This window comes from Kogia breviceps, chromosome 10, assembly GCF_026419965.1.
Source record: "Kogia breviceps isolate mKogBre1 chromosome 10, mKogBre1 haplotype 1, whole genome shotgun sequence".
Classification (NCBI taxonomy): domain Eukaryota; kingdom Metazoa; phylum Chordata; class Mammalia; order Artiodactyla; family Physeteridae; genus Kogia; species Kogia breviceps.
Window position 1 is genome coordinate 1,710,867 of NC_081319.1, and position 25,456 is coordinate 1,736,322.

General features: G+C 53.3%; 1 protein-coding gene across 4 annotated transcripts in view; it reads left to right on the forward strand.

The window, feature by feature from the left end:
• The first annotated feature begins 238 nt into the window (after positions 1 to 238).
• The window catches only part of EEFSEC (eukaryotic elongation factor, selenocysteine-tRNA specific), a 223,154-nt gene continuing 197,936 nt past the window's right edge, over positions 239 to 25,456 (forward strand). For 3 of the 4 annotated variants that reach the window (XR_010842431.1, XM_067043321.1, XM_067043322.1), the window contains exon 1: positions 251 to 577. Coding sequence is in view for 3 of the 4 variants with exons in the window: in XM_067043321.1 (XP_066899422.1) it covers positions 277 to 577 (301 nt within the window). In the remaining variant the exon portion in view is untranslated. Of the gene's footprint in view, positions 578 to 25,456 lie in introns of all 4 variants that reach the window. The other variant, XM_059076708.2, reaches the window with a different exon arrangement.

The window sequence follows — 25,456 nt, forward strand, 5'->3', positions numbered from 1 at the left end:
GTACTCCCGTTTATTCCCCCCACACCGGGTCCCCATGTCCTGCGGGGAGAGCGACCTGTCCCCGCGCGGTGGACAGAAGGCGCCGGGTGCCCAGAGGGCGCTCAGCTAGAGCCCGTGGAAACGAACGAACGAACGAGAGGACGGACGGAGGTCGGCCCCGGCCCCGGGCTCCCCGGCTCGGAGGACTGACCGCGCGGCCGGAAGCTTCGGCGCCGGAACGCGCGAGCCGGGCGCGGGCGGCGGGGGCCGGCTTAGCGGGCGGACCGCAGCGGCGGCATGGCGGGCCGGCGGGTGAACGTGAACGTGGGCGTCCTGGGCCACATCGACAGCGGCAAGACGGCGCTGGCGCGCGCGCTTAGCACCACAGCCTCCACCGCCGCCTTCGACAAGCAGCCGCAGAGCCGCGAGCGCGGCATCACGCTCGACCTGGGCTTCTCGTGCTTCTCGGTGCCGCTGCCCGCGCGCCTGCGGCCGGCGCCGCTGGGGGCCGAGCCCGAGCCCGGGGCCGAGCCGCGGCTGCAGGTCACGCTGGTCGACTGCCCCGGGCACGCCTCCCTCATCCGGACCATCATCGGCGGTGAGCGCGGGCGGGCGGGGGGTGCGGGTCTCGGACGCGCCGGGGCGGGGGCGCCAGCCGGGAAGCCTCTCGCGCCGCCCCGAAAACAGCGACAAAGTGTTCTGTTTTGTTTTTTTTTACCACATGCATTCGTAATACACGCACAGGTTAGGGAAACTCAAGAGACCCTGAAAGTGCCCAGAAGATGTCCACTCGCTGTCCTTTGGTCTTATGCTGCCGGTCTCCGGAGTCAGCCACTGTCCCCTCCTGTGCCATTTCGGAGGAACTCCGTGTGCAGGCGGCGTTCCTGTGTATATGTCGACCCCTCCTTTGCTCGTTTTTTTTTTTTTTTTTCCCCACAAAATGGTAACACCACTCGATTGAGTACTTCACTCAATACTCGGGCCTGCCCATTCGTACATATAAAGCAACAACATTCTTTTTAAAGGTCACATGAAATTCCGTTGTACACTTGCACCCCCGTTTTCTGAATGTCTTCATGATGGACATTTATGTCGTTATTCATTTCTGCTAACGATGCTTCAGTGAGTTTTTTAGAACAGACGTCTTTGGTGGGTGTCTGTAAGGAAAGAGCCTAGAACTGAGATGCTGGGGCAGAGAGTCGTGGTGGGTACTGCCCAAAAGCCTTCCTGAGGTGTACCATTTAATTAATTTTAATTATACAAGTAGTACATGAATACATTCTACTTCTGAAGAAATAGAACGTTACAAACCAGGCAGAAGGCCCCTCATCCCTCCCATCTCGCCAGAGGAAGCCACTAGGATACCTCTGTGGATTACTTTTCCACACCCATTTCAGTATACTTGACTCCATGGACAGGTGTTTTGTTTATATAGAAAAATGGTAGACTAACACAGCACATGGCACAAAGGGTGTATATATAGTTCAGAGACTCCTCCTCACTGCCGACCCAGGGACCTGGTACCTCCCTGCTTTCCACTTCCTCCTGTCCCTTCTCCTGGCATTCTCTGCACCCACGAGCACGTATAGGAACACTTCTTGGTCAGATGGTTTTATCGGTCTGCTGGTGGGCAGCCGCCCTGGTCGCTCGCTGGGCATAGCCGGCCTTGCTGTATGATAAGTGTTGAGTACTTTCACCTTGTCACCTCTTGTCTGGTCCATGCTGTGGGCAGTCTGAGATCATGTCCCCATTTTCAGGAGAGGAACCGGAGGCTCAAAGAGGAGCAGGAACCTGCTCCGGTCCCCTGCCTCACCTCTTCTACTCGGGCCGTGTTCCAGCCACAGATGCATGTGAAGGGGCACGCGATCTGCTCTGCTCTCCCCTCCCCTTGTAACTGATTTCTGTTTGGTCACATCCAGGTACATTTTAGGACACGTTCTCTGAGCCAGTGTAGGTTGGAGGTTAAAAAATGGGAAGGCAGATTGTTGGTCTTTTCTTGTGACAGGTGTAGGGAGTGAAGGACATGCTTCTGGAGTCTGTGGTGAGGCCTGGCTTTCTCCCTCGCCGACCTTGTGACCTCGGACGTGATTCTGGACCGTCCATACTCTGGCAGATCTCAAATGGCTTTGCTCTTCTTGCACGTTTGCCACTTCCCGGGCAAACACTGCAGGGAGTGTGGTGGTTACTGTTCAGCCATCGAGGGAATTGGGACTCCGGGGGGCTGCTAGGAAGTGGCCGACCCAGGGCTCTGCTTGACTCCAAAGCTGCCACTTCCCAGGTCACTATACTCTGCCCTCCCCTTCCACATATAGGTTTGTGGTGTTTCTTCATAGGACAGAAGGTTTCAGGCACCAAATTATAACGCCTCCAAGCATTTGACAAGTCCTTGGTTTAGACTGTAAATTGTTGAAGAAATGAAGAGGGATTTCTCTCCTCTTGTACGGACGCTGCGGCTCTTACGTTTCTCTCGCCCCTGAGAGGGGCGACTCTCCTTGTCTTCTTACAGGTGTTACCATATGACCCGAGCACATTGCAGTGGTGGGGCCAGGGCTGCTACTCTTCTTCCTTCAATAGATGAGATTCCCACCCTCCACTCAGGGAAGTGAGAAGGAAAAGTGGCTTTTTTCTTTTGGGGGGAAGGGAGCTGCATCTGAGTGCCTGCCCGGGCCCACGCCTGTGGCTACAAACTTGTGTCTGTGCGATAACGCTGAGTGATGGGGCTGTAGGGGGGCATGGGCCCCACTCTTCTGAGGAGAAAAGTGAAGCTTGGAAAGTCCAGTTCCCTGGGCAGGTGTTGGCACCTGCTCTGCTGCCCCTGACCCGGGTCTGGTGACTCCCCTACATTATCCTCAGGTTCCAGAGGCCACGTGTGTCCTTGCTTGTCCTTCCTCTCCAGACTGTGGGCCCCTCTGCCCTCTGCCGATGCCCCCACGCGGTGGACAGCGTGCTCCTTCTATGGATGTTCGTCAGATCAGGTCAGCCGTCGGCTGAAGACTGTCCAGCCGCTGCTCACTGCCCTCCCAGTGACCCACGATCCGGCCTCTGCCCTCCCCTGAGCCTCATCCATGGCTCCTGACCTCCAGTCACACCGGCCTCCTCCTACTTATCGGATGGGCCAGTGTTGCCCCTGCTGTGCCCTCCTCATTTAAGTCTCAGCTCGAGTGTCACCTCCTCGGAGAGGCCTCCTCTGACCTGCTGGCCTGAAGTGTCCCCAGTTCTCTACCGGCATACTTTCTCATGTCCGTGTTTTGTTTCCTGCTAGCCCTTGGTGCCGTCTGATATCCTTCATGTGCTTGTCGATGGCCTCTGTCATCCACGAGAGCATAGCAGGAATCGGGCCAGAGCCTGGCATGGAGGAGGCACTCGGAAGTCCCAAATGAATGAAGCCGGGGTTGGAGGGGGGATCGAAAGTGACCAGCAGGGCCCCTCTGGGGGCTGACAGCAGAGCCGGGCGGAGAGTGCTGTGCGATGCGCACAGTGACTCGCTGGGGCTCTCTGCGCGGGGGTGACTTGCTTTGCTGGGGCATGGTGGAGAAAGACAAGCTTGCCCGGTGGCGGCACAGCCTGGCTGGGGCTCTGAGGCGTGAGCCTGCTGTCTTGTCTGTTCAGAGCCGGGGTAGCTGCCAGCACTTAGCAGCCGGAAATGGGCCCGGTGAGTGGGGAGAGGTGTGGAAGGTGAAGGCGGGATCGTGCAGAGTGGTGAGTGGGGCTTGGATCGGGCCCCTGGTGCAGATTTCTTCTAAGGGCCTTGGAATGCTTTTAAGGTAGGTTTGTGACGTGGTGAGGCCGGAGCTTTAGAAAGAGGCAAGGTGGCTGAGCAGGGACTCCAGCTGGCAGCGCACTTGTGCCCGGGTTGCTGGGAGGCGGGGCTGCCGCTGCAGTTCCCCGCTCACTGGGAGTGATTCCGACCCCTTGCTGAATGCCCTGTCCGAAGCAGAAGGAAATTAGAGTGGCTGTCTGAGTTCCATGATGATACCTCTAAAGTTTAGTGTATCTTAAAGCCAGTTCTGTTCAATTCCATCGCTCCCCCAAAATACTTTCACGTACAAAAAGATCATTTTTTTAACTTAGAGAAAATTGGGTTTTATATCCTTGATCCCTGTGGCCATAGATAAAACTCCTAGGTGGTGCTGGGGGTTACTAGTGACGACCATGCTTAGCATGTATTTAGTGCCAGCATTGTGACTTTGTTTGTTTGTTTAACCCTTATAGCAGTCCGGGGAGGTAAGAGGTGAGATACTCCCATGGGACAGATGAAAAGGCAGAGGCTCAGGGAGGTTAGGGAACACAGATAAGAAGGGTCAGAGCTCGTCTGAACCCGCGCTGATCTGCCCGCGGAGCTCTGGCATCCTCAGTGTGAGTGGACAAGGGTGCCTGTCTGCTCCAGGCCCCGTGATGGTGTTTCTGGGCAGTATTTTTCTCTGATCTGTTTTAGAGTATAAATCTTTCAGGGTTAGAACTTCAAAAAGGTTCAGTAATGTATGTTTTAAAGACTTGGGTGGGGGTGAGGGACTTGGACCCATCCTCAATCTCACTCTGGCAGGAAGGAAGAGGTCTGAAAAATGCTGGTATCTTGGCTTGGCAATTTATAGTCCTCTGGTGGCTGCTACGATTAACAGTGCATTGTCTCCCGGTCTTTTGTTCCTGTGGTTAATGAACAGCAGCTCTTTTGCCACGACTGTCACCCTGATCGCTAGCCTCCTGTGCCCCCCCCACGCCCCTCCGTTTAAGCGGTGCTTCCTGCCAGGTTTGGGACCTCTCTGGACACCCCTGGCTGGAGCTGCTGGTCTACCACAGCCTTGCAAGTGTGTGACTCAGGGCTCCTAGCTTTGGAGGTGAGTCAGCAGCCCTGGGGGTGCCTGTCTCTGCGGCCTGGGAGGGAGCATTCTTTATGACCCTTAAGCTACTTCCCCTTCGCTGTTTTTCCAACTCTCTGTGCTCGTGAGACAGGGTGGAGAAGCACGGCCCCTTGGGCCGTTTTATCCCGGAGTGCGCCTGCAGCCTGTCTGAGATGCTCTCTTTGGACCCATGAGACAGGGTCACGTGCGAACGACCCTGTGTTTGCCACCAGGTTTTTACACTGCTCTTTGGGCATCTGCACTTAGTCCCCAGCAGGCAGTGAGGCCCAAGCAGAAATGACAAACCAGAGGCCTGGCCACCCCAGGAATAGGGGTGTTTTTCTGACGCAAAACCAAACAAACAAAAAAGACACTGGTTTTCTTAGCCCCTAGTCTTTTAATGAATCTGTCCAGAAACGCCTTGTGTTATGTTATGGTATCATACGTTTATCCTAAAATATTGAGGCATATTTAAAGGCGTTGATGTACGTGCAAATGCTTCTTCAGCCCTAGCTTCTTTAGCTCCTAGAATCTGTTGGGTCTTCATTTCCTTTTCCTCAGTGCGCACCTGGGCAGGACCCCCTCTCCTTCCAAGCTCAGCGCCCTCAGCGTCTCCAGGGGATGCAAGTCCAGCTCCGTCTGCATCACTTTCTCTGCCCCTGGATAGTGGGTGACTGCTTGGGCTTGGGTGACAGTGTGGGAGCAGCATAACATCAGAGGTGCGGCCTTGAGTTTAAATGAATGCAGAGTATTTGAGCAGCAGGAACCAACAAGAAAGAAAAGTGGAAGCAGGTAGTCGTGTTTCATTCTGTTGGGGTACATTTTTCTTCTCGTGGGGCTTGCCCTTGAGAGCAAAACATATCAAATGTTAAATCAAAGAATATTTTGCAGTCATGCTAAGAATAGAAAATAATGCAGACTTGCCTTGATGAGACGAATATTTTACTGGAAGGTTATAATCAAAGTCAGAAGGAAATCATAGCCACAGCTTTTGGTAAAGCTGTAATCATTTAAAATTAATTGCTTTTAAACTTTTCACTTAGCATCGCCTTTGTGGCTCTTGGATTTTTCTTCAGAATCACTCCATCCAGGTTGGAATGAGATTTGGGCAGGCGCCCCAGGAAGCAACCGGTAAATTAAGCCCTGAGACCTCTTCCCCGCTCTCTCATCCTTGCATCGGCCAGGGCCCGGACCAGCCTGGGCCCGAGTCTCCCTCTGACCAGCAGGCCTTCGAGGCCGTGCTGCGCGAGGTGACAGAGGTGACGGTCTCTGGAGCTCTGGGTCACCTGAGGTGGCCAGGAGGCATTCTACCTGTTGTTCCCGTTAGCCTGGAGGCCTCTGTGTGGCTCTGGGGCCAGGCCAGGGCCAGGCACACAGTGGACAGTCAAGGCTGTTTTTAAACACTTGTATTGAGATATAATCCACATTCCATAAAAGTTGCCCGTTTCAAGTGCACACTTAAGTGTTTTCAGCCTCTTCACAGAGTTGTGTAGCCAGGGCCACAGTCTAAGCTCCATCACTGCGAAAAGAAACCCCACCGCCATTAGCAGTCCTGCACCTTCTCCCGGACCCCAGGCCTGGCAACCTCTAATCTACGCAGTGTCTCTGCCCATGTGCCCATTCTGGACATTTCGTATAAGTGGAATCGTACAATACGTGGCCTTCTGTGTCTGGCTTCTTCCACCAAGTGTCATGCTTCCAAGGTTCATCCGTGTTATAGCGTGACCTATGCTTCATTCCTTTGTAAACAATCTATTCTTATTTTTAATTGTGGTAAAGTACATATTACATAAAATGTACCATCTTGGGCTTCCCTGGTGGCGCAGTGGTTGAGAGTCCGCCTGCCGATGCAGGGGACGCGGGTTCGTGCCCCGGTCCGGGAGGATCCCACGTGCCGCGGAGCGGCTGGGCCCGTGAGCCGTGGCCGCTGAGCCTGCGCGTCCGGAGCCTGTGCTCCGCAACGGGAGAGGCCATAACAGTGAGAGGCCCGCGTACCAAAAAAAAAAAAAAAAAAAAAAAAAAAAGTACCATCTTAACCATTTTAAAGTGTATATTTCAGTGGTCTCCATCTCTAGAACTCTTTTTATCTTACAAAAGCTAAACTCTGTGCCCATTAAACTCCCCTTTCCCTTCCCCCATCATTCCTTTTTTATGGCCAAAGAGTATCCATTATATGGATGGATCACTTTTAAAAAATCCGTTATCAGTTGAAGGACATTTGTGTTGCTTTCACTTTTTGACTATTGTGAATAATCCTGCTGTGGACGTTTGTGTTCAAGTCTCTGTGTGGACGCATGTTTCCATTCTCTTGGGTTTATCCGTAGGAGTGGAATTGGTGGGTCAGAGGGTAACTCTGTGTCTGCTTCCTGAGGACCTGCCAGACTGTTTTCCACAGCAGCTGCACTGCTTTGCTTCCCGCCAGCAGTGGAGGAGGGTCTGATGTCTTCACTGCCTTGCCAACACTTGCTGCTGTCTTTTTGATCGTACCTGTTCTAGTGCGTGTGATGTGATATCTCATTGTCGCTGTAACTTTCATTTCCCTGATATTTTCTTGTGCCATTTGTATATCTTCTTTGGAGAACTGTGTATTCAGATCCTATGCCCTTTTTTTTTAGTTGGGTTATTTGGCTTTTATTATTGAGTTGTAAGGGTTCGTTCTGTATTCTGAATACCATTCCTTTATTAGGTATATGATTTGCAAATATTTTCTCCCATTCTGTGGATTATCTTTACTCAGTAATATTTGAATTAAACAAATAATTGAGTTGAATTAAATAAATGAACATATTTTGAGAGGATTAAATGTGCCCGACACATTATTTAGGCTGTGGTGGGTGTGTAGGAAGTGCCATTTGCTTGTTTCTGGAAGGCCTTTAGGGCACCTCCTGACCTTTTCCTGGACCTGCCCACTCCTGTCCTTCGTGCTGACAGGAGGCGCTCAGCCTGTCTGTCCACCCCCGGGAGGGTCTGCTCCCACACTAGGGTCTTGTGCAGATACGCTTTGATGGCCCATATGCTAAAGTCTTTTTTTATTTTATTTTTTAAATTGATTTAATTAATTTATTTTTGGCTGCATTGGACCTTCGTTGCTGCGCACGGGCTTTCTCTGGTTGCGGCGATCGTGGGGCTACTCTTCGTTGCGGTGCGCGGGCTTCTCACTGCGGTGGCTTCTCTTGTTGTGGAGCACGGGCTCTAGGCGCGTGGGCTTCAGTAGCTGCGGCACGTGGGCTCAGTAGTTGTGGCTCACGGGCCCAGCCGCTCCGCAGCATGTGGGATCTTCCCGGACCAGGGCTCGAACCCGTGTCCCCTGCATCGGCGGGCGGACTCTCAACCACTGTGCCATCAGGGAAGTCTGCTAACGTCTTTTTTAAAGAATTCATTGTCAGCGTTTAAAAATTGGCAGATTTCATGAAACAACCCAGAAGTTCAGTGCTGCGGGTGTGGGCAGGTGTGCAGCTGAGCTACAGAGTCCGCGGGGCCCTGAGCTCAGGAGCTTGGGGAGCCCCCTGCCAGGGGAGGGCGGGTGCGTTTTGAGCCTGGAGATCCTTCGGGTGCTTTTAAAGAGTCTGAGGGGAGGACCTGGGACAGAGGTCGAGGGCCACTGGAGGCAGGAGGCGGACACCGCCAGGAGGGAGAGTGTGTGTGGCTCTGGGGCTACAGATGCAGGAATGCCCTGTGGAGGCCCGGAGGAGGGGCGTGGTGCCCGGGGACCATCTCCTGTCCCGATGCTGTTCTGGACCCTTGATTATCTCACGGCATCCTGCCAGCCAGACCCCGAGGGTGTGTTTCCCTCTACACTCGGGGTGTCGCCCCCAGAAAGGAGGCCGCAGAGGTCCGGAGCGGCTCCAGGTCACGTGCCGGCGGCCGGGCTGTCCAAGCTGCCGTTGCACCTCAGCCCACACCTACTCTGGTGGGAGCCCAGCTCCTGAGCAGCACTTTCTGTGTAAGTCAGTTTGTCAGAAACAGAGACTTCCGCCTCCACTCTCCCCTGGATTATTGGAGTTTTGTGTGTTGTTAATTGGGTCTTTTATTTTCCTACGCTTTGTGATTAGGCTCCTGCTGCTTTGAAGTGGCTGTGGCTGCACGGGGAAGGGGACTTAGTTACTAACGTGGTGATCCTCTCTTGGCAGGAGAAGAAACAAGTTTTGCTGTTGAGAGAGAAGTTGACTTTCCCTCTCGCCGTATCTCTTGTGTTATGATGATGCCTCTCTTGTCTTGGGGCCTTCAAGAAGACTAGAATAATTTCCTTTGTCTCTAACCTACTTCCCGGGGATATTTATTTGGTGGCATGCACAGGTGCTACCTGAAGATAAACCTGACATTTTCCTTTTAAAATCAGTGCTCGGAATTGCCGGCGTTGACCTGCTTGGCCACGGGGCTCCACACTTTGCTGTGGGGTTACGCAGGTGGCTTAAAGCTCCAGGAGTGGGTGGCTCGGCCTTGGTCACCTGATGCTGGGACGAGGGCTCTGCCTTACGGTTGCGGGGTGGCACTTACTCTGCTCGGGGTCATTTCCTGGTGAATTTCAGGGCCTCGTGCCCTAGGCACCCGAGACCCTCGTGTGTGTGTGTGTGTGTGTGTGTGTGTGTGTGTGTGTGTGTGTCCGTCTCCAGTGTTCCCTGCTCTCTAAAATGATGATCTGTTGTTTAGAGACGGTCCTCAGAGCATCTGCTCTAGAGAAAAAAGACTTTCTGTCAGCCGGGCTCCACTTCCTGAGCACTTGCTGTTGGGAGCCCGCGGACGGACAGAGCACGGGAGGCTGGGAGAAAGCTGGGGGTCACCACTGGCGTCGGCCCGGCCGGGGAGGGCTGGCACAGGCTGGCTGCGAGCGCCGGTGTCTGCAAAGTCTCTGCAGAGCTTTCCCAGCGCCATCCAGCAGGACCCTCTGTGCTGGTGGGGGGGTCTTCCAGCAGCGCAGCCCAGGGTGGCAGCCACGAGCCCCCGTGGCTGCGGAGTCCTCGCACGGTGGCTGGTGTAACCGACGAACGGACACTGTGATTTGGTTTTAGTTAAGTCACATTTCGGTAGGCGGCTCTCGACCCGCTATCCAAGTGCCTGCTCGGCTGGCTTCTCCATCAGGGAGCCCCACAGGCCCCCCGACTCCACGCTTGCAAGACACCATCCCCAGCCCCGCCTGGCAGCAAGTGCCCACAGTGGGGCAGTCCAGTCACGCGCCCCCAGCGTGTCCTCCTTCGCCTTCACGGACTCCTTACAGACTCTTGCCTGTCCTTCGCCTCCTCTGCCTTCGTCACCACAGCTGCTCCTTGGACAGGCCTCCGTCCACTCTGCACTGGACGAGCACCGTCTGCCCGCGGTGTCTCGATTCCAGCCCCTCTTGAAACCCCCTCCGCTCTGTGGCCGAGGGCTCTTTCTCAACGGCCGATATGATTATCTGACTCCCCTGTCTAAAAGGCGTCCTCTGCTCTCCGTTGGCATAAAGGCTACACTCCGCATAGGCTGACAGGGCACTTCCTGATGGGTCAGTGTCTCTGTGTCGCTCAGGACTCCAGGCTTCATGAGCTGCCTGCAGGTCTCTGGACGGACAGACCGGGGTCTCTCGTGGCGTCTTCTAGCTACACCACGCCTCTGGGAAGCCTCACCGTTGGCCCTCCCCAGCCTCGACCAGGTGAGGGTCTGTGCCATCCCGCGGCGCCCGCGGACCCCGTGTCCTCCCGTCTGTCCTCACTGCATTTACTCGACCTGATCCCTCTGAGGACGGGGTCCTGCTGTCACCCGACCCCAGGGCCACGGGCAGGGCCTCGGCGCAGGCGCGCAGCACGGGCGAGCGAGCGAATGAGTGAGTGAGTGGGTGACAGGTCGTTTCCCTCTCTGCCCGCGGCCAGCATCCAGCCTCCTGTGGGGCGTCGAGCCACTGGCCGGCCACACAGGGTTCACAGCCGAGCACGCCTGCCTGGAGGTTAGACAAGTTAATCTTTCAGTGGAAATTCAATCCTCATATTTCATTTTCAGGCCACTTTGCGTAGCAAAGTAGTTTAACTCGGAGCAGATTTCTGCTGTGCTGATGGTTAATTTCATGGCCCACAGAGGGTCAGCACACCGATGCTGGGGACAGGGCGACCCCGGGCAGCTCGCCGCACACGCTGAGGGCCCGCGGCCCTGTCGTCGTAGAGAGGCAGTTTTCAAACACCCTTCAGTGGGCTGGTTTTGAGTTAACACGGGTGACCTTTTCAAGAACATTTTTAAAAGCTATAACACAGATCCCTCCCAGACCGTATATTTTCCTTTCTCCACGCAGTTCAAAGGGGCTGAGTTGTCTCATAGGTTTTTGCAGGCAATCTTCAGCTTGACCCTGGTTGTTTAAATCTGCCGGAGGAAATTTGAACAAACTTGTACTTTGGTAATTCTTCTGCCTCTGTGAACCTTTAACCTTAAGGTTTCTTTCAGAGCCTGGGGCTGCATTGTCACCAGCCGTCCCTGCTGGGGCTCTCAAAGGCCATTGTTCAGCACGTCTGTTTTCACTTTGCTACTGGAGTTCTCTGGAGGAAGGGTATTAATTCAGACCTGATCTGAGACAGGACGAGGACTTCTAAACTTGCCCCGGAGCTTGGGGACTGGGAAATGAGCATAATGCGAGCCTGTGGCCCAGCACGGTGTCCTGCAAGTAGCCTGTGACGCCGAGGGGGAGGAGGCCCTCCAGAGGCGCGCTGGCTGGCGTGGTAGCTTCCAGCAGGTGACCCAGCTCAGCCAGGTCTTGTCGGACAACATGACCAGAAGTGGTCGCTGTCCCTGGTGGTCAAGCCTGGGGCCCGAGTTCCTCCTGAATGTAGACTTCCTGGAGCACCAGGTTCTTAGGAACCCAGGAGGCTGGACATGAACTTGGGGCCCACACACCCTCACAGAGCCCTCGTGTGATGAGATGCTCCTGGGGAAAGAGAATAGGCCCCCCAGGCCAGAGGGCACAGGCTGGACACTGGGCCTGCCAGTTTCTCCATCGAGTTCTCCATGCGTTTCCCCGAGGGAAAGCTCAGAGACCCCGAAAGTGTGCGATGCCGCAGTCCCGGCATCAGGGGTGCTGTGGCGTCTGAGATGGACTCTGCCCACCCCTCTCCTGACACCTGTCTCCTGGTGGCTCTTGGTTCGTTCTGGCACCTGCTCTTTACAGGAGGTTGGGGGCGGTTTGCATAGGTTAGCCTGGTTCGCTGGCTGTCTTTCCCTTCTCTTCCCAGGATTCTTAGTGTCCTGAAATCTGGCTCGGTGACCTAATTCCATAAGCTCAGACACTGCAGAAGGAAAGGCACGTCGATGCATTCATTCATTCATTCATTCATTCTGCAAACCCCGACCCACCTGCTGCACGCTGGGTGAGCCGGGCATTAGTGGAGCTCAGCGTGCGTGGTGGCGGAGGCGGGCGTCACAGCAGCAAGCAGCAGCACACAGCACTGAGTCGGGAGCACGCTGGGAAGGGCAAGGGCGGGCCCCGCAGAGGGAGGAGCACATGGGGGGGGGTTCTGAGGCAGGAGCCGGCCAGGCTGCGCCACACAGGAGGGGCTCCGTCTGGCCGACTGTGTCAGAGCCAGGGTCCACAGAAGGCATCTGCTGCGGGGCTGGCGTGTCTAGACGGATATATATATTTGGAGTCTGTCAATCTTGCCTTTGCTGGAGGTTAAAGCAGCCGCATGCCCTGGCATTCTGATGGGGGACAGAGAACGGGAGGGAGGGCCGCAGCCAGCCTCCTGTCTGGCCTCACGCACCTGAGCCCTGTTTCTGGTCTCGGACCCCCATTTTCTTCGCGTGCTAGAGGAAGGGGCTGACGTGGAAACAGGAGGCAGCAGGTCACCCTGGCATAACGTGCGCTGGACGGCCGTCACGACTCTGGGGCCGTTTAACAGCGGCCCTTTGACCACCTGTGGTTCACGCATTCCTGAACCACTGATGCCCAGGCTCTGGGCATCACGGCCGGTATGTGAAGGAGCTGAAGTCGCCGGCACCCAGCCCACCTGCTGACTCCTGCCCGCGGGCACGCAGACACTCCCCGAAACATCCTCTCCGTCCCCTTTCCTTCCGGGGTGCCGACGGGGTTGACGGTAATGCACTGCAGGGAGATTTTGCCTCTTCTTGCCCAGAAACGAGTTTGGCGTGAGATTTGGCCCACGCTGGCTTGTGCTCGGGAGGGTGGGAGAGTGGGCGCAGCATCTGGGTGGCTCATAGTCTGGAACAGAACTGAAAGAGCCGCTCAGAGAAGACCAGGGCTTCCCCTGGAGCTTCCTGCCAAGTACGCCTGGCCTCAGACCGGACTGGCCCTTGGCCTTTGCTCTTGTCATTTTACATCCTTTGAGGCTCTCTTGCGATGCCAGGTTGGTCTTCTGGGCATGGAGCCCTGTCCCCAGGTTGCAGGTAACCCTGCAGGTCGGGGCTCCTCAGAAAGAAGCGGAACCACGACTGAGCTTTCAGTTTTCCTCTGAGAAACAGCCACGTGGGTTCCCTCTGCCTTTTTTTTTTCTCCTTCTGGAATCAAATGGAATCTTTTCCTGGCAAATATTTCCTAGATAAAAAAAAAAAAAAAGTACTGTATACTGTTATTGTAGATTCATTAGTCATTTCTAAAAGTTTTTTAAAGTAGGCAAAAAGAAAACTTGCCATGGCAACCAATAAAGTTTTCTTAAGTTATTTATTTTTATTTTGGCTGCACTGGGTCTTAGTTGCGGCATGTGGACTTCTTAGGTGCAGCGTGTGGGCTTCTTAGTTGCGGCATGCACGCGGGATCCAGTTCCCTGACCGGGGATCGCACCTGGGCCCCCTGCATTGGGAGGGTGGAGTCTTACCCGCTGGGCTGCCAGGGAAGTCCTGAGGAATGCATCTCTTCTAGGAAATGATTTCTTCAGCTGAATCTTTCCCTCTTCCTCTTACCCCACAGTCTGTCCCGGAATGCAGCCTGGGGACACTGTGGCAAGCACCCTGGACACAGATGTGTGTCATCCTTTCCCGACACTCCTCCGGGCCGCGGAGAGGCAGCTGTACGCCTGCCTGCGAGCCGTCCACGGGTGCTGGGTGGAAACGTCTCCGCGCCGACTCGGCACTGTTCAGTGCACAAGAGGGCAGTGTTTGCTTGCGGTCCTGGATGGAGATGATCACTGTGGAGGGTAGCAGGTCAACAGAGTTAGAATGACCTCGGGCTTTTCCAAGACAAAATAAACCATAAGCTGCAGCCAGGGTGGCGTCCCATATACGCCTTTAAGTGGTGACCCCTCCAGAAAAGAGCTGCTCGCTATCTTTTTTTTTTTTTTCCTTAAAAAGAAAAATATTGTTTCTTTCAATGTTTGTTTTTTATTTTTTTAATCAATGGAAGTATCGTTTGCAGCCTTGTACCTACAGTGGCAGAGGTTAAGGAGTGTTGCGAAAGCAAAACAACTGCCTTCCAATTAAAAACCATACGGGAAGATTTCTGTTTGAAGCAAGGGGTCAAATGTGTATCCCCCCCTTTTCACATCATCAGATTATGCGACTTAACTTTGAAAGCGTCTGAAGATGTGGGCCCGGCTGCCAGCCCTCTCCACTCAGTTTGCTCTCTCTTTGTGAGCCCTAACCAAAGCAGGGCGTCTCCAGGAGAAGAAGGTGCCCCCCCCCCCCCCGCCTCCCAGAGGGACAGGGTCCCAGCGAGCGGGACCGTTTCTGCGCTTGTGTGAGGACTTGCCCGTTTCCAGCTCTTAGGTGGTGTTTTCCGGGAGCGGCTTTCGAGGCTGAAAGTCACGTATTGGTGCACGGCCCCTCCCGCCACCATACCCCCCACCCCAGACTCGGGATCTCAAACCCTCTTTGTTTCCCTCCGACCTGGAAGCACTGGTTTTGGGTGCCTCCAGGATGCGAACACCCCAAGCAAGGCCCGGCACCCTGGGGAAGCGGGCGGAGCTCAGGCGTGGCCCAGCCGGGCTCTGGGCGGCCCAGCGAGCGCAAGGCCACTTCTCTAACGAGCCTGTCGTGCACCTGAACCGCAGGAGATGACCTGGCTCGGGGGGCTGTATCAGAGGAGCCGTCTGCAGAGCTACGGCCCACGGTTGGGACGGTTGGGATGACGTTGACCCCGGTGCCCCGACCCTGAGAAGCGTACGGGGTGCAGGTTGTTGGCGTGAGGCCGGAGGCGCGGACGCAGCCGGCTGTTCGGTGACGCGCGGCTCGGCCCCTCTGAGCACGCGCGGCGGGGGTGGAGCCTGGGCGGGGCCGCCCCGCTGCGGGCCCCGTGCTCTGCCTTCCGAAGGCGGCCGACAGCCGTCCGGGGGGAAAGCCGGGATCCCAGACTCGGCGTGTGTGAGACCACACGTCTTCTTCTAATCTTTCCTAGTTGCGACGCAAATCTTCCAAGGTTATAGCGCGTCTACAAGATAGACGCCGCGTGCGCGGTGGCCGTGTAAGCACGTGTGACACCCTCGCGGCCGTTCATTGAACAGTGGCGTCTAATACGGAATTTGAGTTTAACACCAGCAGTGCGGAGAGTCATGGGTGGCCTTCTCGTCTGCTTCCCTGTGAAGCCCCTGTCCTGGCTTTTATTAGAAGGGTCTGCGTAGGAAAGGAAGCCTGCGCCGAGGCTTTCAGAAGACGCTCGTGCCATGTTTTTCCAGGAACGTAATTTCTGAAAAATGCCAGAACCCTCAATTTCCAAAGGAGCCTGGTTTGTAAGGGGAATGAAAAGTTGTTTCTGCGTGTGGATTCTGAGTTGTTTTCCATCCTCACTCCCCGAGGCGGGGCTGGCAAGCGGGGTAGGGGACAGATGTTCCTGGGTAGTAATTTCCGGGCAGATTCTTGAATGCCTTGTATACGCTGGGTCACCGTCAGCTCATAATGGAGCAAGATTGAGTGAGGATTCCTGCAACGAGAGACGTGAACGGCACACCGGAGAGATATGATGGTGCAGATAGGGAGCATTCTGTGAGAGAATATTTCCCGTGCTATCTGTGAAATTCCGATTGAATAACCATTCTGAAGTGCTCCCTTTTAAAAGAGTTCCTTCCACAAGCATTGCAGGCTGAGTAAATACCAATAATTTTTATTTCCCTCTCCTTATCGGTCCCCTTACTGAAATGTTCCTGCACAGCCTATCTGGTCTTTTCAAGTGAACATCAAATGATTAGTGTCAGCCTCCAATGTGAATTATGATCCGCATTTCAAAACACAAACTGCTGCTTCGCTTCTGCCTTTGGAGGTAATTATCAATATTTACCAATACTGGGGAAGGCCTGGAGAGGGAGGGCATGCTTCTGAAGCGTGGCCCCAGACGCAGAGGCGCGGGGAGGTGTGTGCCCACGTGTGCGTGGGGCACAGGGCCTTCCCCAGGCGCCCACCCGCCACCTCTCGGGTGGGTGAGGGGTCGTGCGGCCCCGGGGACTCAGAGGAGGTTGGGAAAGCCATTCCCGACGCCTGTAGGAAATGCCCACTGTGGCCTCGGCTCTCCGGGGCCCTCCCCTCTCTTTCCTGGGGCCTGCCCGGCGCGCCTGGTGTGGGTGCCCTGGGCGGGGAAGGGCTGCTCTGAGACCTCGTGGGCCTGAGGCCACCCCGCGGCCTAGAAGGCAGACACAGGGTAGCAGAGTGTGCAGACGTCCCCCCTAAAATACGTTTATGACACTTACCTCCACGTTGCATCCCAAGTATACTAGGCGGCCTTCTCTTATATCTTAGTAGACATTCAATTCAGCTTTGAATAATTCCAGTTTTTGAAGTTTTATGTTTGTATTTTGGAGCCAGTAAACCTTTTAAGTTTGCAAACACTGTAAACTTCAGTACTTTGCTTGTCGTGTCTGATTAATGGTGCCTTTGGGAAGCCTAGAGCTGGTTCCGACTATGCCCTGCGGGACTTCCGTCGGAGTTAAGAGGCTGCAGGCAGTGGGCCCTGGCTTTGGGCTTGGAGAGACTGAAATGGGAATTTCGACTCTTCTAGGAGCTTATTGCGTGACTGCGGATGTTTTGCTTTTCTGAACCTTAGTTTCTTCATCTGTTTAAAAAAGGAGTAACACCTCCTTGACGGGGTTTGCCGTTGGGATCCGCGGTGGTAACAGTGATGTGGCCAGCGGCGGCCCGCGTGCTGGGCGCGGCCCCCGCGGGGAGCTCCTCCTGCCCGGTGCGTGCAGACCAGCACTGAGGGTCTGCACAGGACGTCCCGCTTCTGAGGACTCGGGAGGGGTGAACGCCCCCTTCCCTCAGTGTTGCAGACAGCAGGAGCACGCACTGAAATTATGCAAGAGCTATGTTTCAAAGAAGGGAATGAAATTCTTGAATTTTTTAAGGCAAAGAAGGGGAGGGAAAAAAATAGATTCATTGTTTTCCTTGGCTGTTCCACAGGATGTGAGACAAAGGTGGCCTCCCTCCTGTCTAATGGCATCATCGGCCTTCTTTCTTTCTCTTCCTCTTTTTCTTTCTCCCCTCCTCCACCTCCCCCCTTCCTACTTGTACTGCAACAAAACCCCCCTTTTCTCCAAGTCGGGCTCAGGTTCTGGCCTGGGATTAAGTCTCGTGCTGTGGAGATGCTGTAAGGCTGGGATTGTTTCCTCTTTTGTGGTCTCCGGGCTCCTGGTCAGCGTTTCCTGTTTCGTTCGAAGGGAGGGGCCAGGGCCTGGCCCCGTGGCTAGTTTTGGGTCTTGTGAGGAGGTGGTGAAGAGGGGCTGTGGCTCCCGGTCCTGGGGAGTGTGCTGTGCTGTCCCTTTGTCATGCAGCCAAGGCAGTGGGATGGTGACAGGCCGAGCTTGGCCTGAGCCAGAGTTGGAGGTAAATGGACGTGGATGGAAATTTCGGGCTGACCGCTGGGTCAAGCAGGCCTGGGGTCTCAGGCCCGTGGAGGCCGGCGGGCACTGGGGGAAGTTGTCTGGGAGGGCTGATAAAACCCAGCGCCACCTCACCATTCAGAATGGACCAGCAGTTTGGGCTCTGCCAGCCCAGCACAGGGCAGCCTTAGCAAAGGCCAAACGGGAAAGACAAGGGCCCTGCTTTGGGGAAGCTCAGTGCCTAGAAGCTTGCCTGGCTTCTCTTTCAGACCTGAAGCGGCTTGGGTCGCGAGCGCCTTGGTTGGGCCCCAGTCACTGCCCCGCTCCGTGTGGTGTGTCTTCCCCGCCAGGGCCTGGGTCTGCAGGCGTCCTTCTCTCCTTGGCAGCGGCGTGTGACGCCATACCTGTGCTTCCGTATAGAGAGTAGTGGAAAGAGCTGGGCTCGCGTGCTGGCCCAGGTTTGAACCCCAGCTGGGTACGGTGAGCTGCTCGGAACCTCAGTTTTCTCATTGTCAAGCTGGGGAGAATCACCAGCTTGTGGGTTTTTGTGAGAATCCATGAGATAAGCTGTGGATGGTGCTTATCTCAGTGCCTGCAACCTACAAAGTTCTCAGTAAATGGTGTTAACTGTTGTGATCGTGATCGTACGACTCGATTTTTTAATCTTTAAGAGACTGTTCTTATAAAAATAAATCGTTCGGGGCTTCCCTGGTGGCGCAGTGGTTGAGAATTGTCCCCTGCCGATGCAGGGGACACGGGTTCAAGCCCTGGTCCGGGAGGATCCCACATGCCACGGAGCAACTAAGGCTGTGAGCCGTAACTACTGAGCCCGCGTGCCACAGCTACTGAAGCCCGTGTGCCTAGAGCCTGTGCTCCTCAACAAAGAGAAGCTGCTGCAATGAGAAGCCCGCGAAGAGAAGCCCCCACTCGCCGCAACTAGATAAAGCCCTCGTGCAGCAACAAAGACCCAGTGCAGCCAAAAATAAATAAATAAATTTATTTTTTTTTTTTAGTTAAGTGAATAAACAAGTCGTTTGTCAGAAGTCTCACTTGTGTTTGGTGGGGAAGGAGGGCCGGATGGATGGCAACCGATACCACGTGAATGTACGATTTTTGTCTCTGCTTTTAAATTGGTGGCAGTGTCACTGGGGAGAAACTAAATTGACACAATTGAAGTACAAGCGCTTAATTATGTTGATTTGGCTGTGGAGCTGCGAGGCAGTTGGAGTTGGAAGGAGGAAGGCCCACAGTGGGGAAAGACGGGATGGAAACCAGAGGAGAGAAGTGGATGTTTGTTAGAAAGCAGCGTGTTTTGTCTACCAGGAGAGGTCGGGCTGCAGGAGTCCTTGGCTTGTTTTGTGTTTGGAAGCAGAGAGGTGCCCAGTCACTGCTGAATGCAAGCGAGCCCAAAATATGTGATGCAGGAACAGAGCTTTTCTTGAAGTGATTTATGCATCCGTATTACAGGAAAAAAACGCACCCACAGAACAGCATAAATGCAAACATGGCATAACTTAGAAACCTTGAAGTTTAGAGTCTGAGAAGCTGAATTTGAGTCTGGCTTCAGCATCTGTTAGCTGTATGTTCTTGGGCAGATTCCCTAACTTCCCGGTGCCTGGACTTCCCGGTCTGCAAAATAGGAAAGAATCGTCTTAAGGATTAGAAGAAATATATCTGGTGCGTGATGAGCTTTCAATAAACTGGTGTAACTGTTATGAGCGTTACTTTCCTCCTGACAACAAGGCCCCCAGTCTCTGCTGGGACACGATGTTGCAGTTGTAAACGTGGGCTTCCCTGAAACGCTCTAGTGCCTTCTGTCGTATAAACGAACGTCCTGGACCGTCGATTCAGTGTCGTGGGAGGTTTATAGGTGAGTTTACATGACTAAGCTTTGGAAAGCCCTTTTTTGTTAACTCCTTATTTTAATACCAGGACAGAAGAGGGCCCTTCATAGCTTAATATTTTTGAAGCCTGAACTTGGCCTGTGTATGGACCCGGGGAAAAATTCAGAAAATGTTAAGTTTTTCTAAAGACTGGATAGGGGTGCCCTTCTTTAAATTGGGGAAACAATTTTTCCCCTTGAATTTACTGTTTATTTTGGGGGCGTGCATATTTCCAAATATATCAAATAGAATACATAATAATGATGTATTTTAAAATTTCTCAACTAACAATAAAACATTAGCCCTTTAAGGGAGTTTTTAAAAGGTCTTGCTGATTTTTAGTTTCCCCCAGATTTGCATGACTGAAATTTTTGGAAGCTTTGCCTCTCTAGCCAAGCAGAAAACACCTCTGTTGAGAGATGGTAAGGAGATCCACATCCAGCCCGTCTCATTACAGCAAACTCTAGGGACCCTCCTTGCATGCTTTCATTTTGCTGTAATGCACGCAGATGGCTTAAACCAAGGGGGTTTCTTACCGTACAGAGATACTCATTTTTGTCAAATGTGTCTTCGAGAAGCAGGATCCGGTTTGTTTTTATAAACAGGAAAGTTGATTTGCGAGGAGGTGAATGAAGACTCCAGACAGGAGGTGGCACGTGGCACCTTTAGGGCTTGTTTGGAGGCGTCACGCCATGAACAATGTGTGGACGTTCTTTGTGTAAATGGTCAGTGTCCGGGTTCCAAAGATGCTGTTGCCACAGACACATGGCACTTGGGCGGATTTCAGGTTCACGATGGGTCGGTGCACGTGTGGAGAGCTCACGGCAAAACAGCGTGTTGTAGTCAGTGCAAGTACAGCACAGAACGCAGAGCCGGGGTCACCAGGGACGCAGTGAAACTCGTGCAACAGAGGCTTTGTTATTGAGGGACTAGCCTTTTTCGTTGTTTTACAGGAGAGTCTCTTGGGCAGATTTGAAGTGTGGAGACCATCTTATTTTCCTACAAGTGAAACATTTAAATACGTTTTCCCCATGATATTTTTCAGCATATGAAGTGAAACTGGAAGTGGTTTTAATAAGTAACTTATATTTTGGGGGCCGAGGAGAAGCACTAAAAATTCGGCTTCCGAAGGTCATTCTTCACGGGAAGTCAGCAGCATCCAGACAAACTGTCGGGTGCATATTTTCTAAGCCATAAGCAAATTTTGCTTCTGTTCTATTCAGACTCAAACTTAGTTTAATAGTGATATTTCTAAATGAAACTCTCTGGAGGTAGGTGCATTTGGAGGCCGACAAATTGGTAGAAGCAGTACACAGAATCCAAGTTCAAAGCGGCACATTGTTTTTTCCCATTAAACTCGCTTACTGTGTGACGTCCCAGAGCCCATACTGAATCTTTACCACGGAACATTTGTGATTCCAGAAGCGCAGAACCCAAACTGAGTTAGTCTGACCTCCTGTTCCTTTCCTGTGCTGGCTGTCAGGACCTTTTCACTTTACCACGGATCAAAAACCACTTCTCACTGATGGCTCTGCCTTGTTCTGTTAAATCTTCAGATCCCTGTTGTTATTATTATAATTGTTATTTTACTGTAAAAAAAGAATATCGTTGTCACTATCATTGAACAAGCCTGGGTTTCGGTGTGAAAAGACGCGGTCATGCGTTCTGACTCAGTGCATGTGAAGCCGTGCCAGGAGTTTGAATGTAGTTTAGGGCGCTTTCACTGTGAGGCCGGGAGTAAGATCTGCTTTCACAGCCTAGAAAGGTTGCCGTGAATTCCAGCACTTGGGACTCCCAGCTTTCATTCTGACTTGTTCTAGTAAAAGGAAAATTAGCCCTCGATACAGTTTTAATCTCTTGAATGAATGGGACCTATTTCTGATTCCGATTTGACTGAGGCGATTTCTCCATCTTCCCCGAGTGCCACTTCCCAGGGTGGACAAAACATGTTCTGTGCAAGAGAAACGTGAGATGCTGGCAGCTCGGGGGAGGAAGGGGGAGAGGAAGCTGTTTGCAAAACTACTTAAAATAAATTTGAGGGGTCAAACATGGAACACAGTTGCAGAAGAGAAAGGAAAAAGTGCCTTAGGTCAGTTCAGCTGAGTAGCTAGGCACTCACATTGGCTGGAGGGTTGAGTACTTCTTGCTAATCAGATACAATCAGCGCAGATAATATTTGACTATCTGAGGTGCAGATAATATTTGACTATCTGAGGCTCGATCTCACCGCCTCTGTATCAGGGAAATTAACCAAGAGGGGCGTGTTTTAAAGGGCTGATTTGGGCGAACAGATACCATTCGGAAGAGATGCAGGCGGTTCACCTCGTCATCCGAAGCGCAGAGCTCAGACTGGACTCTGCAACTCACGGTGTGTCCGTCAGAGCCCTGGGCTGTGGCAGCAGGGCTGGCTGGCTTCAGCGCTTCATTTAAAAGCGATCGGTACTTTTAAATTAAACATGCAGAGTTATCTTGGTGAGGCATTGAATGGGAGGTTGCTGGGTTATTGAATTTGGCCCACAGTTTAGCCAGTTCAGCAGGGATTTGGGGGTCTGAAGCAATTAATATGCAAGTACATTTGAGTCAGCAAGGTAGGAGATTACTGTCTTATCAGGGCAAAAAAAAAAAAAAATTCTTTCCCCAAGATCCATACTTTTTAGGAGGTAGATAAAACCCATTGTTTGAGAGTGACCACCTCAAATTGCCAGATTTTAACCACTAAAACACACAAGATGGAATAAGTGCATTAAGGAAAAAAAAAGTTTGATCTTTTATCTGCGTTATGCTTAACAGAGAGAAAACCCCGAGTTCTTTTCTCACGTTCTTTTTTTTGCTCATATAGATTGGGAGAAAACTTAATTTTCTTTGTTGAAAAAAAACATTCACTGAAGTGATCCAAGCACATGAAGTTGTTTTGTCCCGTCAGATCGAGTGCGTGAACAGACAAAACTAAAAAGGATTTCCTTTACTCCTGCAGGCAGGGACGCTTGGTACAGCTGAAAGCTTTAGTCTTTGAAAATTACATTTGCCTTAAAAATGAACAATAAGAAAAGGATGGCTCATGGAGTGGTGAAGGCCTTTATTTCTGTGTTTTCTGTGGAGACCCTTTCCTTCCGGAAGCTTTTATTTGAACCGCCTGCCTAATCAGGACTTGGGAGGCCTCAGTGACTTGGAGAAGATCCTTCTTCCTTTTGCCAGGGCCTGAGCGCCCCTGAAAAGCCAACGGCCCCGGCTGTATGGGGGCGCTTCAGGACGAGGCCCTGGAGCACGTGGCCGACAGACCACGTCCTCTGGGCAGGTGACACGGGGACGCAGCCTGGGCACGAGTGGGTGTGTGGCCCGGTTCCCTGGCGAAGGGCCTCCAGGGTTTCCTATGGGGCCTTTTCCATCCAGTGCAGCCCCTTTTCTACTGCAGATGAAGGATAAAATGCTCGGGAGAATGACTGTCATTGTTCCCGTTCCCAAGTCCTCTCTGTGTGTGGAGAGCATTCTGAGTCTGTGTGTTTGTTTGCTGTCCTCCATCAAGACTCATGGCCCAGCCGACATTCTTCCGAGCAGATCACATGCGCTTGGCAAACGGGTGGGCTTTCTGAGCACTTTTTTTGTGTTCTCAGCCACAGTCCTTAGTTCTCAAGGGAGCCTCCTGCCAGCCTCCATCCTAATTTCAGATTTAGGAAAAGAAAAAAAAAAAAAACACAAAACAAAACAAAAAAAGGAGGCTTGATGTAAAATGGAAGTAGAGCTTGGCAGTGGCCAGCGAGATTGTGATAAGGGTTGGAAGCGCCTCTCCTCGGCAAGGTCTCGTCTCTCTCTCGCGGGAGGAGGCAGCTGCGGCGGGCGGGCTCCGCCTCATCCACAGGCTGGGGTTCCTCACCTCTGGACCGAGATGGGGCCCCTCTGTTGGTTGTCGGCTTTCCTCAGCGGGAGAAAGCCCCCGGACTCAGTCTGTGGACGGCGACGGAGGGTCACAGACCTGCAGGCCTGAGTCCCTGTTGCTCCGCACTGCCTCCTCTAAGCCGCCACAGTTTCTGGGAGGAAGGTTGGTTTCGCGTTTTCCTTTCTTAATAAATGAAGAAAAGGTAACTCAGAGGGTGCCCCAGACTACGTAGCGGGAAAGTGACTGATCCAGAATTTTCATGAGGAGTATTGTGTGTTCCTTTGGATGCCACACGCCCGTGGTGGGAAGCGCTCCCGGGGCTGGAAGGCGCACAGGGGTGGTCTGTCCCCGTCCAGTCCCCCAGCCGGGGCCTCACTGACGGTCGTGTCTGGGAGCTGCCCCGGCGACGCCACTGCTGTCTCACACCGTACCGCGTGGACTTGGCGGTTTCCTCTGCCGCGTTTGTGCACATAGGTCAAAGGGTGGATCCCGAGACGACCCTGCCTGGTGACCTCCCTCCGGGCCTGTGCCGGTGCCCCTGGCCGCTCTCCTCTCCCGGGTTGGTGTCGTCCTTGCCCACAGAGGCCAGCTGAGGCCTGTCCCAGCCCAGCTCGCAGGGCTGGTGTCTCGGGGCGGTGGCCTTGCCCGGGAGAAGGAGCAGCCGAGAGGCCTTTCTTTCCATTTACCCTCCGTTTGTGCTCTGTAACCTCGACCTTCTTTGCAATCCCACCGACCCAGGCTTGAGTTCTGGTTCTACTGTTGGATTACTAGCTGAGTGACCTTAGGCTACTACTGAACCCTTCTGAGCTTCAGACTCATCGTAAGCAAAAATGGCGCTCCTAGTGCCTACCGGTGAGAGCTGCCATGAGAAAATAGGATAAACGATCCAGCTCGCACCTTCAGTGCTCGGTTAGCTTTACTGAGCTCGTGTCTGGCGCTGTCGTAAGTCCTCTGACCTGTGTTATCTCATCTAATCCTGATACACCCCCTGTCCTATCCTGCTAAGCGACTTCAGTGAGGCCCCCAGCTGAGGGCCGTCTTCTAATAGCGGTGGAGTAGACTTCTGACGCCACCTTGTCCCTCCAGAGCCCACGGTCTTGACCACTAGGCTGTGCTGGCCTCCCGTGGATGTGGCCAGAGTGGGCTGTACACACTGTATGATGCTCCTCTCGGTGAATTCTGTTGCTGGTGAAGCTGACGCTCTTTTCTTGCACGTTCATGCCAGAAAGGGTCATTTCTTCCTGAGGAAAGCTCTTGGAGTTTCGCTTCTAAGGAATGTGACCTGGAACAGGATGGCCATCTGTCTGCACCTGTTTCCACGTCTGTAAAACGGGGCAGCAGCACTTCGTCCTCTCCTGGTGCCTGGCAGGCAGTAGGTCCTCCGTTAATGTGTTGGCTCCTTTATCTTCTTTTTTTTTTTTTTTTTTTTTTGCGGTACGCGGGCCTCTCACTGTTGTGGCCCCTCCCGTTGCGGAGCACAGGCTCCGGACGCGCAGGCTCAGCGGCCACGGCTCACGGGCCCAGCCGCTCCGCGGCACGTGGGATCTTCCCGGACCGGGGCACGAACCCGCGTCCCCCGCATCGGCAGGCGGACCCTCCACCACTGCGCCACCAGGGAAGCCCCCTTTATCTTCTTATTTGGCCAACTCATAAGACTACTGGAGAGAAATCTGAAGTTCTGCAGATGTCCACAGAGTGACTCAACAGGAAGTTGCCTTCGGTTCTTTGTCCCCCTCGGCAGCGATGGGCTGGAGTGCTGGGGCCTGGGGGCAGTGTTGCTGCTCCGAGGACACCCTCTCTGTGTTGCGTGTCTCTAGGACTCTGACTCCTCTAGGGACCTCACGCAGTAGAACGCTACGGCGTCTGTCCTTTGCGACGCAGGCTCATTTCACTGAGCACAGTGTCCTCAGGGTTCATCCAAGTTGCAGTGTATATCAGAATTTCCTTCCTTTTTAAGGCTTGAATAATATTCCATTGTCTGTATACTCTTCCAGCTTTTTAAAGCATAGGTTAAGTACACAAACACACACCTGTACTTGCCGGTGTATTTATTTACAACCATCTTTGTAGTTTTGTATTTTGCTCTGACTTAAAACGTTATCTTTTCTGTGTTATTACTTGATCTTTGTTAATGTTATTGTTAGTGACGACATAGTGTTGGATTCTGTTTAGAAT